This window comes from Durio zibethinus, chromosome 9, assembly GCF_047325235.1.
Source record: "Durio zibethinus cultivar Kanyao isolate XHJ-2024 chromosome 9, ASM4732523v1, whole genome shotgun sequence".
NCBI classification, from domain to species: domain Eukaryota; kingdom Viridiplantae; phylum Streptophyta; class Magnoliopsida; order Malvales; family Malvaceae; genus Durio; species Durio zibethinus.
This window is the reverse complement of record NC_143170.1, coordinates 25356288-25371111: the sequence shown is the minus strand read 5'-3', so window position 1 is coordinate 25371111 and position 14824 is coordinate 25356288. Positions and strand designations below refer to the sequence as shown.

At 28.9% G+C, this 14824-nt stretch overlaps 1 protein-coding gene, 1 non-coding gene and 1 pseudogene across 2 annotated transcripts; 2 read left to right on the top strand and 1 right to left on the bottom strand.

Annotated features, from left to right (window-relative positions):
• The first annotated feature begins 7245 nt into the window (after nt 1-7245).
• Nucleotides 7246-7551, top strand: LOC149516898 (signal recognition particle RNA). Its single transcript, XR_016345438.1, has one exon.
• Nucleotides 7552-9568: 2017 nt separating this feature from the next.
• Nucleotides 9569-9850, top strand: LOC149516897 (signal recognition particle RNA; annotated as a pseudogene).
• Nucleotides 9851-12005: 2155 nt separating this feature from the next.
• LOC149516896 (transcription factor PRE6-like) lies at nt 12006-12571 on the bottom strand. The gene is made up of 2 exons (XM_089766218.1): nt 12404-12571; nt 12006-12219 (listed from the first exon to the last, which is right to left on the bottom strand). The coding sequence occupies exons 1-2, from the start codon at nt 12513-12515 to the stop codon at nt 12071-12073; spliced, it is 261 nt and encodes an 86-aa protein (XP_089622344.1). The 5' UTR covers nt 12516-12571; the 3' UTR covers nt 12006-12070.
• Between the last annotated feature and the right edge of the window lie 2253 nt (nt 12572-14824).

Sequence of the window (14824 nt, the reverse complement as noted above, 5' to 3'; positions counted from 1 at the left end):
TATAATTGTTTTCTATGACTTTTCATATTTTGAAAGCATTGTAAATCTTTTTATTATTAATATTACAAAATATATTTCTTTATATATGTAACCAAACAGTCATTTATCCAAGAATCTCCTATTAGATTGTACAAACAGTACTTCACAATCTTTATAGTAGAAAAAGCTCTTTTAACTGATGCAGTAAAAATTGATAATATCAAAATTAATTCCACAAGTAAGTATATCAATGGATACACAAAATGTTTTATTGTCTCAATAAGTTTCATGGAAAGGTCACTAATACTTTTCAAACTTGTAAATTCATTATGAGATCTTAAATTAATAATGTAAGTTTCAAGTTGATTGTCAAGAACTAATAGCTCAACATTAGAAAATTTAGCCGGATAAAATTGAGCAAGATGAATTAACTTTCTCTTATTAACAACTACAAAAGAATCACAAAGATTTAAAGAAGCCACACAAAGAAATAACTCCATATTCATTTCATTAAACGATTGTTAAGCTCTTAAATTTGGATATCAATTACTATATAAAACAACTCAACTTGATCAATTACTATATAAAACAACTCAACCTGATAATAATGTAAATTTGTCATTGTTAGAGCATTACGTTGAGGTCTTCCACGAGTTACAAACATATCATCCATTGTTTTTCTCATAAAATAAAGAAACCTCTTTGTGCAAAAATTTTCATCCATCATCTCTCATCGTTTGTAGTCATTGCTTCGCTACCTTTACTAATGCCATCGCATTCACAATATCTTGATCTCGTCTTTGTAATGCTAAGGACAATCATTTGTAATCCCCAAGGTATTTTTTTATCAAATATAAGTTGAAAGTAAAGTCAAAAGATTGAGTCAAATCTAATAAGGAAGAAGTTTCACCGCTTTACTCTAATCTATTCCATCTTCCACAACAATTTCAAGCACATAAATGATAGAACTAAACATAAGGATCAAATTTATCAAAGTCTCATAATGTGAATCCCATTGTGTATCCCCAGCTTGTTGAAGACTTATTTCTTAGTTTAAACCCCTTCCCGTAGAAAGTTCATCACTCATAAGCCTCAACAATTTTATCAAGTTGTTTTTCTTGAAGAACATCTTTTCGTTTACATGAAGCCCCGACAATATTCACCACATTTGTCACAATGTTGAAAAGTAATGCAATTTGAACATGATTCTTTGTCACAACTACAAGTGTCAATTGAAGTTGATGAACAAACAATGAATATAACAAAATGATGCATTATCTTTCATGATCAAAGTTTTCAATCCATTGAATTCACCTTACATATTGCTTGCTCCATCATAACCTTGGCCACGAATTCTTGACACACTCAAATTATACTTAGAGACTAATGCTTCAATAGTTGCTTTAATTGACAAAGTAGTTTGTATCATTGACATGTATTATACCAAAAAAATGTTTAATAACATGCCTTTTATAATCCACATAGCGTAAAACAATAGTAGATTATTCTTTGATTGAAACATCACGAGATTCATCAAGTAAAATAAAAAATAATCCATCTCCAAAATCTTCCATGATAGTATTGGTAGTCTCAATTGTTGTAGCACGAACAAGATCTTTTTGAATAACATGTACTATTATTTTTGAAATTTTCAATGCATTCTCCAAGATAATACTATTGATGGTTTCATTATAATTGGCAAGAAATCTAAGAAACATAAGAAAATTTCCTTGATTATGAAAATTTTCAGTTTTATCTTTACCACAAAATGCCAAACCTTGATATAAAAGAAAACAAATATAATCAAGTGTTACAGTTAAGCGAACTCGATAATATTTTCGTGCTTGATCAAATTGTTTTGCAAAAGCAAATTGAATATGTTGCTTTTGATTTAGCAAATCTTGACAACACTTCCAAGCTTTGTTATGAGAACTATTAAGACCTTCAACATGAATATCAAATATTTCTTTCTTTTTTCCAATTTGTGAATCCATTTAAAAGAAAACAATCACCACCTGTTGTAGACATCGAATTTTATTCGGTTTTATTGATGCTTTAAATCACATTTTTTGTTTCTGTTTATCAATATTAAACTATTAATAATAATAGAAAAATATTGATAATAAAATATTAATATTAGTTTAATATTGAAAAAAATACAAAAGTAAAAAAAAAGAAAATTAATAAAAAAGATAAAAAACAAGGCTGCTGGTGTACGGCACCGCCACCCAGTCTCATCAAACCAACCACCCCAGTCCTATCAAACTAGTCACGCTTGTGACCTAACCAGACCAGTCCCATTAGACCAGCCACCTTTTCACTAGAGCCCTACGGACACCTACAATCACCTTATAGACACTTACAACCACCCTTACAGCCTACCCTAACGACATCTACAGCCACCTAGATCTCTAGATCCTTAAAGCCCCAGCTTCCTCCCCTTTCAGGTAGAGGAAGCTCTCAAAAACACAAACTTAGATGCCTTAAAACACTCATTTCTCTTTTCAAGCTATGGTGACCCAAAAACCTAATTCTTTGAACACACCAGACACATTACCTTCAAACACCCAGGACCCCTCAACTCCACCACCATACTCTAACCCCTTAACTTTTCTAGGACATAAATCTTTGGACGCCGGAAAAACCTCCAGGCTCTCAGACACACTCCCCCACCAGAGACACTACCCTCAAACACCCCATTTCTTTTTCAAGCTTCGGTTACCCAAAAACCCAAAATTTCGAACACAAAACACCCCTAAGCTCAGATACATAGACACCCTGCCCTTCACATGCCCAGGCTACCCAGCCTTCAAACACCCTATGAAATGTTTCACCCAAACATCCCATAAAACCCTTACTCACCAGAAAATAAAAAAACATAAAAAAAATCAAAACAACAACAGTCTTCCCCGCAGGGAGGAACCCAGTGCCAAGCTACTTGCAAATAGAAGAAATCATCATTAGTTTTGTTTTAAAAAAAATAATAAAAAAACTAGCTTTGGTTTTTAAAAAAAAAAAAAGAGAAAGAAATATAGAAACTTTGAGCCTGGATCTACGTTGATTGGGGCTGTTTTATGTAAAAGAAAGATCAAATCCAAAAAAAGTACATCAAAGAGAGTCTTTTGGTATGTTTTGGTATTTTTTGGCTATCGACGACCACTGACAGTGAACGTCGGTGGTGATCCAGGCGACGGCCAGCGCGACAGTCAGACATTGAACTCTGGCAAAGCTAGAGAGAATTTTTGGAGGCTGAAACTTTTTTTTTGAAAGGAAAGATGAAATGAAACAAAAAAAAGTTAACTTTTATATAGAAGCTGAAGCAGTAAAACGACATCATTTTGCTTAAGGAGAAGATTTGCGCGTGAACCCGGATCCGACCTTGAATCTGCGCCTACCTGCCTTTTTCACAGCCCTGAATCGGTTCAATTGAACCCGTGCTAAACCACCACTCAACCAGTTCAATTGAACCGTCATTTTTTCCTTCCAGTCGAACCGACGTTGACCTGACTGTTGACTGGTTCGATTCAAGAAAAAAAAATTTTTTTTCAAAATTTTTTATTATTTTTATTGTTATATATTATTTATTTATATACTTTTTAACATTATTATTGTTATTTATATATGTTTTAAAACTTTTACAGTTTATTAGAATAAAATTTTGTTTTATAATAATAATTAACAATAATAATGGTTAAATGACAATAACAATAATAATAATTCAAATGATTTTAAAATTTTAAATTCATTTTAATATTTTTTAAATAATCCAAGTATTAAATAAAAATAATAAAATATGCATAAAATGACATAATAATAAAAAAAATTTTCTGCCTAGATGTTGGAGGGAATACAATCGTACTTTAAATAATGATAATTTCGCATAAATGTTGAAGAATTATTATTAAAAAAGATATAATAAATAATATTAAAACTAAGTAAACTAATATTAACTGTTTTTAGTAAAAAAATTATTTTCTTGAAAATTATAACAATCGAACTTGCTCCAAAAGTTCACCTAGATGTTAGAGATTTTTAAAGATGTTTGCGTTTTTTTTAAACCAAAACCTCAAAATCCAAAATTTCAAACCCCAAAATCCTGAACCCTAAAATCCAAAATCTTAAAATTCAAATCCAAAAATCTCAAATTTGGTACGCAATTCCAAACCATCACAAAAAAAAAATTGTTCAAACTCCAAACCCCCTAAAACACTAAACTTATGTCCTTAATTATTCTGAAACTTCAAGGATATGTGTGAAAATCTCACATGAAATGATTTATTCTCGAACGCCACCTAAATAATGGGGTATTTAGGAAACTTTATTTCATAAATTTTTTTTTACATGAATTCTTAATTCGCATTAATAGTGGGATTAATAAATAAAAAGTAATAATAAAAGAGGGATGTTAAATATAAATAGTCACACTTAAGCTCTACCTAGATGATGGAGAGTCGGAGTGGTCTCATTATACTTAAGAGCCTAACTTTAAAATTGCATTTCATCATACATAATATTCATTCGCATACATACATTAGCATGTTATTGTTGGCAATCATTTGCATCCTTTTGTCTTTTATTTTTAGTTACTACCGGATGATAAAGTGTTTCATAACAAAAATGAATAATACATTTTAAAATTTTTTTTAATATTATAAAATAAAACAAAAATAACATTTCGAAGGAAATAATTTTTTGTACTCTGTCTAGATGTTGGAGAGTCACCAACAATTATCTTCTATAAATAGTGTTATTTCATTTTAAGGGATATTGTATTAAATCTCGAGTGAAAAGAGTTATCTTAAATTCTGCCTAGATGTTGGAGAATTTTAAGATAATTCTTTAACTTAAAGATTTTCTTAATATTTCTAAATAAAAAATTTTAGCAAAAAATATTTTTTTAAATGAAGGAAATTAGTATTAAATTTTGAGTCAAAACTAATTTATCCAACATCGAAAATAACACATGATTAAATGGTACTAATTTATGGGCATTGTGGGGGTGCTAATCCTTCCCCACACATAACCCAACTTGATTTTCGTAGACCGAAATTTATCTTTTTGATAAACTTTAAACCTATTTTTAGAGCTTTATTAAAAAGATAAATTTTTGGGTGACCAATCATATCCTAAAACAGATTGGTGGCGACTCCCCTTTTATTTTCTCAATTTTAAAATTCTTTACATCTAGCGGTCCGAAAACCGTTACGACACCTGTTTGTTTTCTAATATATGTTCTATAAAGATAACAACATAAACAAAAAACGACATCCTTCTCTATACTATATTACAACCAATCAGCATAATCTTTGAACTACGTAGAAATAAAATGACGTAATGCCTTTCCAATTTTCTTTAAGGAATATTATGTTCATAAGGTTGACATGAACTTCTTTGCAAATAAGCTCTTTGAACCTTCTCTCTATCATTAGCATTATAGTCCAAAATTTTTTTCATAACCCAAGATCTAAAGGAAAATAGTTTAAATTTAATTCAACATGAACTTGCTTTGTACAATTTTGTATGCCACTAGTATTGATTTCAAATGATTCTTAAAAAATTGATTTCTTCTTAATAAGATATTTTTTCATAACTAATTAAATTAAATAGTTTAGTTTATGTAATTTATAAATAATAATAACACATATTTAAGATATAATTATGCATGTTAATAAAGATCAACTGACCCTATATTTGAAATATATGAGTAGAAATATAATTCATATACTATAACTATATTGTTATAAAGAAATTGAATAGAACTTCTAACTAATTTTATAATCTCCATATAAAAATTAATTTTTACCAAACTTAAAGTTATTAGCCAAATGAGTAATAATTAAAAAAATAAAAAAAAATATAAAACATAAAAAAATTCAAACATGATAAAAAAAAATACAAATGCTATCAATAACATGAATACATGATCAAATTATTTCATCAATATAACAAATTTCAAATAGTAAATAAACACCATATATAAAAATATATAAAAAAATTGATTGACAAATTATAAAAAAATATAAAAATATAACTTACTTGAGTATATTGTTGGAAGAAAAAGATAACCAACTTGTAATTTATTTCTTTAATTTAAAGACTTTTTTTTTTTTTACTTCTTTAATTTTCTTCTTTGATTCTGCCTGTTTTTGTTTGAAAACCTGAAAGTTGCAAAAGTAGAGAAAATGGACGAAAATAAAAAATCTGTTACTTTTATTTACAATCAATTCTCCTTTTTTTTTTTTATAATAACTTTAAAATAAATTTTTTATTTATAAATCTATCACTACCAATTAATATAAGTTTGATTTTTACATATGTTATGTATATTTTTGAGTGGAGACATTATAAAGGAATTAAACTTTTTAAATATTTTTATAATATATTTTGGAAGGGATAAAGATCTCGGTGGAGGCAACTGCCCCCAGTGCCCCCACTCTGCATCCTTCCCTGTTCGCTTGGCTTGAATCAAATTGTATTTGCACTTTCTGATTTTCATTTGTTGCTGCTGCTACCTCTGAAAAGCCAGATTCTTTAAAGAAAAGTACTTGATTCTATAAGCATACACTTCCCTTTCTCTTCCTATAAATATTTTGAGGGATGGACTAAATTGAAATCAAATGGCTCTTCTTCAAGTAGTCCAGGGGCTAAAGGAGTAATGAGAGATGATAATGGGATATCACATAATGTTTGGTATTAGCACATATTGCAAAGCTCCAAAATTATCCCCTGCTTTATAGAAGAAACAAAGCAGCTGATCTCCTAGCCAGAACAGAAAACTTCTTGCAATTTCGTCCTTTCTTTTGAGTTTTAAGTTCGCTTCTGCTGAACTTTCTGCTATTTTGTACCCTGATATGATTGGAGTTTATTACTCCAGAGTTGCAAACACTGTTTAATTTTCAAGAAGTTGCCTAAACTAATGTTTAATGTCGATTTATCTGTTCAAGCCAGCAACCGTGTGATGTAACTATCCAAAAAAAGAAAAAGCAAAATACAATCTTGTATGGTGTGATAAAGGTGGCGAAAAGAGAGCTCTGTTGAGATCGGTCGCCTTCATTTCTTTTAGGTAATCCCTAGGTTAGCCATGCGGACAAATGTAGTTGAGCTTTGGCAATCATCAGTCTTGACTAGAACAGAGATTTTAGGCTTCAGATAAGACCTCAAAATCACCAGTCCACAAGATTTACTTGAAAAAAGGAAGCAAATCCCACATTGGGCACTGAATAGTATAAGTGGTTGTTAAGTGAAGCGCAAAGACCCCCGCTGCCCGCCGAGCTGGATAACGTCAGCTTGTTACCCAAGTGGGGGCGTGAGGGTGATGGAACGTTGGCTCAATTCACCGAGTCGGTTCTGCTGTAGCTCTTCACTGGCCTGCCCGTTCCAAGCAAGGAGTTGAGCACTGGGACTTGTGCGAAGGCTCTGAGTCTCGTGGCTCCTAGAGTGGATGGTACCGCGTGAGGCTGGATTCACAGAGCAGCGAAAACCTCCCTCTCTTTGCAGTGGAAGGATGACAGGCCGTTGCCATTAGGAACCACCATGGCTATGTGGGTTGATCCTAATTGAACCATCACCTTTTTGAAGCCTTAGGTCGGTTATTTTGTTATCTAAAAGTGGATATTCTTAATATAAGTTTAACTTAGTATTAGATATATGTAAGAAAAATTAGATCAATTGATGTATATTCTATGGAAATTTGAAATTAAATCGTTTATTATAATTTATAGAAATGTAATCGTTATATTATTTTAATTTAATAATTTTAGTTTAATAAGAAATTTTATTAACTTTTATAGTTAAAAAATATCAACATGATGTTGACTAAATGATGTTAGTGTTAATTTTATTGATATGGTATTGATATTGCTAAAATGATAACATAGATGAATAAAATTAATTGTTAAATAATACAATTGATTATTATATTCATACGAAATTTAAATTTTTTTATTTGGTTTGAAAAATACATTTGGTAAACGAAAATAAAAATTATTTTCTAAAAATGTAAAACAAAAAAATAAATAAAATATTAAATGACATTAATATTAATGACATCAAATTATAAATATAATATATATTAATTAATTAATGACATTAAAAAGTATTCAAATATGATAACTTGCAAAATATATAAAAAAAAGTAATGTATATCTCTTATTTTCATAATTAAGAACATCTTTTTTATTTTCATATTTTAGACCATTTTCATTTTTCTTTTATAAAAATTTGTTTTCATTTTCAATTAATAAACATGTTTTCATTCATTTTTTTTTATTTTCCAAAAAAATAAAAGTAAAAAATGACTTTGTGTACTAAAATCAAATATTACATTAGTCTTTTTAGTAAAATTAGTGAAAAATCTTATCCTCGTACGACTTGAATTTGATAATGTTAGTCTAATTAGTAATAAGATTAATTACTCTCCATTAATTTTGCTTACGTGACTCTAATCTTTTTTTTTTTAAAATTTTAAAATTAAAAAATTCTAAAAGAAAATTTTTTAAAATTTTTTAAAAATTTAATTTTTTTTATTTTAAAGCTTTTTTTGAAAAATTTAAAAACATTAAATTAAACAATTTTATAATATTTTAACTTTTTAAAAAATTATATTTCTTGAATTTTTTAACAATCGGATTTCAATTTAAAAAAATAAAAAATTTAAATTATTTATATTTTTTTTATTTTAAAAATATTAAATTTATTTTTTAAAAATAGTATATATTATTTTTAAAAAATTTAAATTTCACTTTTGAATTTATCTAATAAAATCAAATACTTTTAAAAAAATTAAATATTTTTAATATTTAGTAATTGAATAATATTATCAAATTTAATTTTTACGATGATGAGATTTTTATAAATTATACTAAAAGGTTAAAATTTAAATTTGGTATGAGTATATGAACTATTTGCATAATTTAATAACTGATTTTATTCATTTATATTATCACATCAATAAAGTTAATGTTACATTAATAAAATTAACCTCAACATGTCAATGCCTATGTTATCAAACTAATAGTCATGTCAATAATTTTAATAATAAAAATTTAATGAAGTTAATAATTGAAATAAAATTATCGATTAAAATAATATGAGTACTATACTTTTATTAATTATAGTAAAAAAATTAAATTTCAAATTTTAATAAAACACAAACTATTTTCATAATTTGATCAAAAAATTACATTAACAATATGCTTCGATGTGTGTTTGCAAAACGATGCCGTTCTATTTTAAATGTTTACATCCAATGGGTGTTTGCTTGTAAAAAGAAAATAGTTTAGTTAATTTGATCAAAGTTCGAGCTACCATTAGCAACTATTTGAGTGACAAAGTCAGCATAAACACGGTCTTGTTCAAGACCGGTTGCTTCTATTTCTACTAGAAATCCCTAGATTTTTCACTTAACCATACCATGGGTATCTTTGCTAATCATCAATACTTACTTTCAACATTCATTTGAAGTTTCAGAGAAGGCCTCAAAATTCACTACCCCGATAAGATGCTTTCAGAAAAGGGAACCAAATCCCGCGTCGCGTACTCTCAAGACATATTTGTTATTTATATTGAGCGTAAGCCCTAACTCGGGTTCGCTGAGCTTACTCTCGCAAGATTGTAACCCAAGCGGGAACAAAGTGTTTGAACATAGGGGTTCTAATTACGCAGTCCGACCCTAGAGGCTTGTGTCTGGCCTTTCCATTTCAAGCGAGAAGTTGAGCCATGGGATTCGAAGCGAAGGCTCTGGGTCTCGTCAATCCTAAAGCGGAGGGCACTGCGTGATTCTGGAATCACAGAGCAGCACCGAAAACCTCCCGCTCTTGGCAGTGGAAGGATTATGGCTGCGTGGGTTGACCCTAACTGAACCAACGCTTTTTAATTTTTTGCCCTTATATAATTTTCTGAAATTGTTCCAAGTTGGCAATGTGTGACTGGAATCTGAATGTTTCCATAGTGGCTGTACCATGAAAATTTTTAACTCTATGGAGAGTCCTACCATTTATTGCTAAGTTTGCTTGTTAATTTCTTGTTCAAGTTTACAAACATTTCCTATGGCGAAATTTTCAAATCTTGAATTCCGATAGCAGATAAAGCAAATAGTATTGCTTTTGAATGCTAAGACTACGAAGCAGTTCACCTTTTCCAATCGTGAACCAAAATGTGGAATTAGAGTTACTATTCCTTTCAATAGCTAACTTCTGGCCACAGCAGCCAATTTCGGAGTGCTGGGGACTGGGGTGTTTACTAGATTATTGGAGGGCTTTATACAGTTCTGCCTCCTGAATCCTCATTCCACTCCAGCAGCTAGTTTTTGACAGATCATAACCCCTTGAAGTGAAATACAAATTTATTTCTACATGCTGATACATAGGCATATATACATTCCTCTTTGGGATGAATCTAGCAATAGCGGATCTAAGATTTTTTTATTAGAGGTGTCTATTTAGAATATATATAAAAAAACTGCTCATACAAAGACAGGCAAAACTAACTGAAGGGTTCCCCTTACCTCCCTTTACATCTATTATATATATTTGTATGTGATGTTGTTAATTAATAGAAATTTTTTTAGGACCTACATTTATGAATTAAGCATGCAACTTAGCATCAGAAACATGGCAGAAGTAAGGGAGAATAATAGTACTTGTTTGCTTTGTTTCGTTGCGCTATGAAATCTGGATGGTTCCATTCCATGGATGTTACCATCAAATTAAAGCTATCTTTTTCATATTTCAATATCAGTAGCGGTGCCACATAGGGGAATGAGGGGACCATGGCCCCAAGAATTTTAAAAGTTCTTTAGCCATTTAATATTTTCAATTAATTTTTTAAATATATTTCTCAAAATTAATGAATAGCCTCCTCATGATAATAGAATTATTTTAATTTTTATTTATAAATTTCTAACTTATTAATTTTTTTTAAAAAATCTTGAGTATTATTTATTTTTCAAGTTTAATAAAAATTTAAACTGTCTTCAATAAAACAAAAATTTTAGTACAATTGAATATATTTGTAAACTATGAAATTTTTTTATAAAATAAATTATTTATTATAGTGTTATTAATTAAATAGTATAAACACTTTAATACTAAATAAATGACAAGGTATATACATTTTTAAATAAAATTTGTGAAGTCTACAAGGAAAAATGATTTATACATCATAAGAACTACAACTAAAACTCAAAACTAGAACTACAATTTATTTAAGAGCTTTGTGAATGTACTATCTACATGTAAGTTTTGAAAATTTTAACAAGTTACATATTTTAAATAAAATATTTGAATTTCTTTTATTTTTAATAGTTATATTTTTTATTTCAATTTTTGAATTTTTATGTATGTTGTTTATGATTACAATATGAAATGTTATAGTTCACATATGTTTTCATAACTTTCGATAAAATAATATCATATTATAAGCTAATAAAAATTTTCAAATTACAAATTTTATTTTTATATGGTCTCCTCAAAGAAATGCTGAAGCCCCACTGTTCAATATCCTTTTGTTTGTTCTTCCAATACTTTTTACTAGTATTACTGCGGTTTTGGGGATATAAGGAGTGTTATGGCTTGAAGCGATAATCTCTTACCAACCTCTCAAGGCTCTCATCCCAACCTAGTAATTCATTAAGTCATTCTTATTTCCATTTCCTCGTCTCTTGGGAAAATGGGAGATTCACTGCAGATTGAAAGTAGGAACTGTTTACTATATATATGACTAGAAGTAGTAATCGAGTGAAGTGGGGAATTGCAAAGATTATTGTTAGTTGAAGTAAGAACTCCCAAGAAACTGGTTTTGGCAGCTAATGTTTTCTAGTAAAATGGGGCCCCAAAACCATAACATTTTTTTTTTTTTTTGAGTTTATTAAGGACAAACAAGGAAGAATGTGAAGCATGGAAACACTTACGTTTGATATACATAGTTTATATTCTTAAGTGCATGCTCTCGCAATCCCAGTCAAACTTGGATATAATTAAGGAACAATGAAACATGACAGTTGCACAGGGGCAAAAACACATGTTTTTGTCTGTTGTTGAAACTATTTCAGACAAACTGTTGAGAAAGAGAACTGGAAGTAGTACTTGGGCCTTTACTGCTGCAGCAAATTTCTAAGAATCTCTGCATCAAAACTAGTTATATCCATGGAACCTGGACGTTGAGATAGTCTTTCACTCAAATCATCTACCTCTTTCTGTAGTCTTCTGATATAACTGCATGTTTCGATCAAAACCTTTGTTGCTGATACCTACGGAAAATAAAACCATAGAAACAATGGTTAGTCTTGCCCCCTTGAAAATCTTCCCAAGCATAATATAGGCATAAAAAAAAAAAATTCACGTGCAAATCCCCACGCAGCACAACTTTATTCTCTTGATGCAAAGGGGTTTCAGTTGTGGATTTATATTTCATTAATAGGTTCTACCCTGGCATTGCGCATGATTCAGCTGTGGCAGCAATGTTTGTAGTTTTAAGATGAGAGCAATGAGCTCATCATCTGTGATTCTGCTTGAAGCTCTTGATCCATGGCTAGACATGAAGAATTAAACCTTGCTTCTTGCTCCTTTGAAGACTCTCTTTGTGGGGAGTTTTGAAATTGGAGGGCACAGGCACTCTCAGCATATAAAGAGACTTTGAGGATGGGAATTGCTCACAAAAATACTTCTGATTTACGTAACGTATACTCAAACAGGAACCCATTTGTCACATATTTCTGCATTACAATGGCCCACAACTACGTAGGCCCTGGTTAATTTAGTCTGCCAAAACTTTACCATATCTTAAAAACAATTCCATGTCACATGAATTTTTTTTAAAATTTTATATTATTTTTAATATACCTTATATTAAAAATAATCTCCTTTGAAGCTATTTGATAATTGACACAATTTTTAAATTTTTTTTATAATTTATATATTATTATTATTATTATTATTATTATTATTATTATTATTATTATTATTATTATTAAAACAATTCTTAAAAGGGATTGTTTTCTTTACATGTGGTTTTCCACGTGATAATTAAAAAACTATTTTCATTTATTTTTGTTTAATTGAAAAATAATCAATTAATAATTATAATTTTTTAAAAAATGATCCACACATGTCTTATAGTAAATGATTGATTTTGGATATGACATTGGCTGCATTCTTTTGTTATTAGTTTAATTTAATTTAATTAATAATTAATAATGTGTTTGGATAATAATTTGTATTATAATTACAATTATAAAAATTTTTTTGTATGGATTATGGACTTGGATCCTGATATGTTTTACAAGAATTTTCATATGTAAGTTTTATAAGTTATAGCTCCATTGGACACAATAAAGAGTGCATATTTTATTAAAAAATTATCAAATATATTGATAGTGAAATTTTATAATTTTACAAGCATAGTTAATAAAATGATATATATTTTTTAAGGTAATTTAAAAAATAAAAAATAATTAAAAATAAATGAGGCATATATTACTTTGTTAATTTGACTTGTTAAATTAAAAAAATTCCATTATTAGTCTATTAAATAAATTTTTTATTTTATTTATATTTTATATAATAATTAAAATATGTATTGAGCAACAAAATTTTATTTTTAAGTATTAGATACTATGATTTTTCTATCGAATTGAATAAATAGTGTATATTTAATAAATTTAATTATATAATTAAAAAATAAATTTAAATATGATTTTATTTATAATTTCAATTAACTTAATGATTATAACAACTTAACGATTATATACATGCTTATGATTTATCACTTTTTATTAAACATTTTTGCAATCATATATAATTGAAATGGGAGTATTTTTTCAGGGTATCAACTCCTATCCTTTATAATCTATCATAATTCAAGCAACCATATTAGTCAATAATAAACCAAATTTGTATATAGTTATAGGCCTAATTTTGTACCAAATATAGATCTTTGATTTACTTTTCATTCTCTTTATTTTCTAATATAGTTTGTCGTATATAATCCTTACACTGTAATAAATAAGTAATGAATCTTCTTCCATTTTAATTGCCTTTACATGGTATTAAAGCCCTATTATTCCAACGAGCACAACTTTTCCACCTTAAGCACAACTTTTCTTTCTCCAGCAACCTATGATTGAGATTTTCGTTGCAAAATCTCAAAACACCATTATCCAAATAGTTGGTAACAACTCACAAACCGACACTCTAATAACCTTAAATATAACTTTACAAATTCTTCATAAACTCATAGGTAACAACACATTTCCAACTTGAAGAGCACAAATTACCATCTTACTTTATGGATATAATTTAATGGACTATATTGATGGCTTATATCCATGTCCAGTTGAATCAACCACCTCTAAATACAAGTTATGGACTAGATAGGATAACCTTCTTTGAAATAACATCATGGCCTCAATCGATGGCACCATTGCTCCTATAGTTGCAACAGCTACGACTACTAAGTAGGCTTGGGGCAATCTCACCAACACATATGCCAACAAATCACAAACTAGAATCTACGGTCTACGTGTAACCTTGGCCAACATTGTAAAAAACATTAAAACTATGGTTGAATATTTAAGAGAAATATAAATCATTACTGATAAACTTGCATTGCTTAGATCTTTTCTCAATGATAAAGAAATAGGGATAAAAGTCTTTATAGGTCTTAGACTTGAATATAAGGAAATCAACACTACCATACGAGCGTGTGACTCACCAATAACATATGAAAAGCTGTTTAACAAACTTACTTATCATGAAACATTCTTGAAATACGAGGTAAGTAAGAAGGAGCCAGCCACCATCAACTCAATTCAACTTAATTTTAACAATTACAGAGGAGGTAACAATAA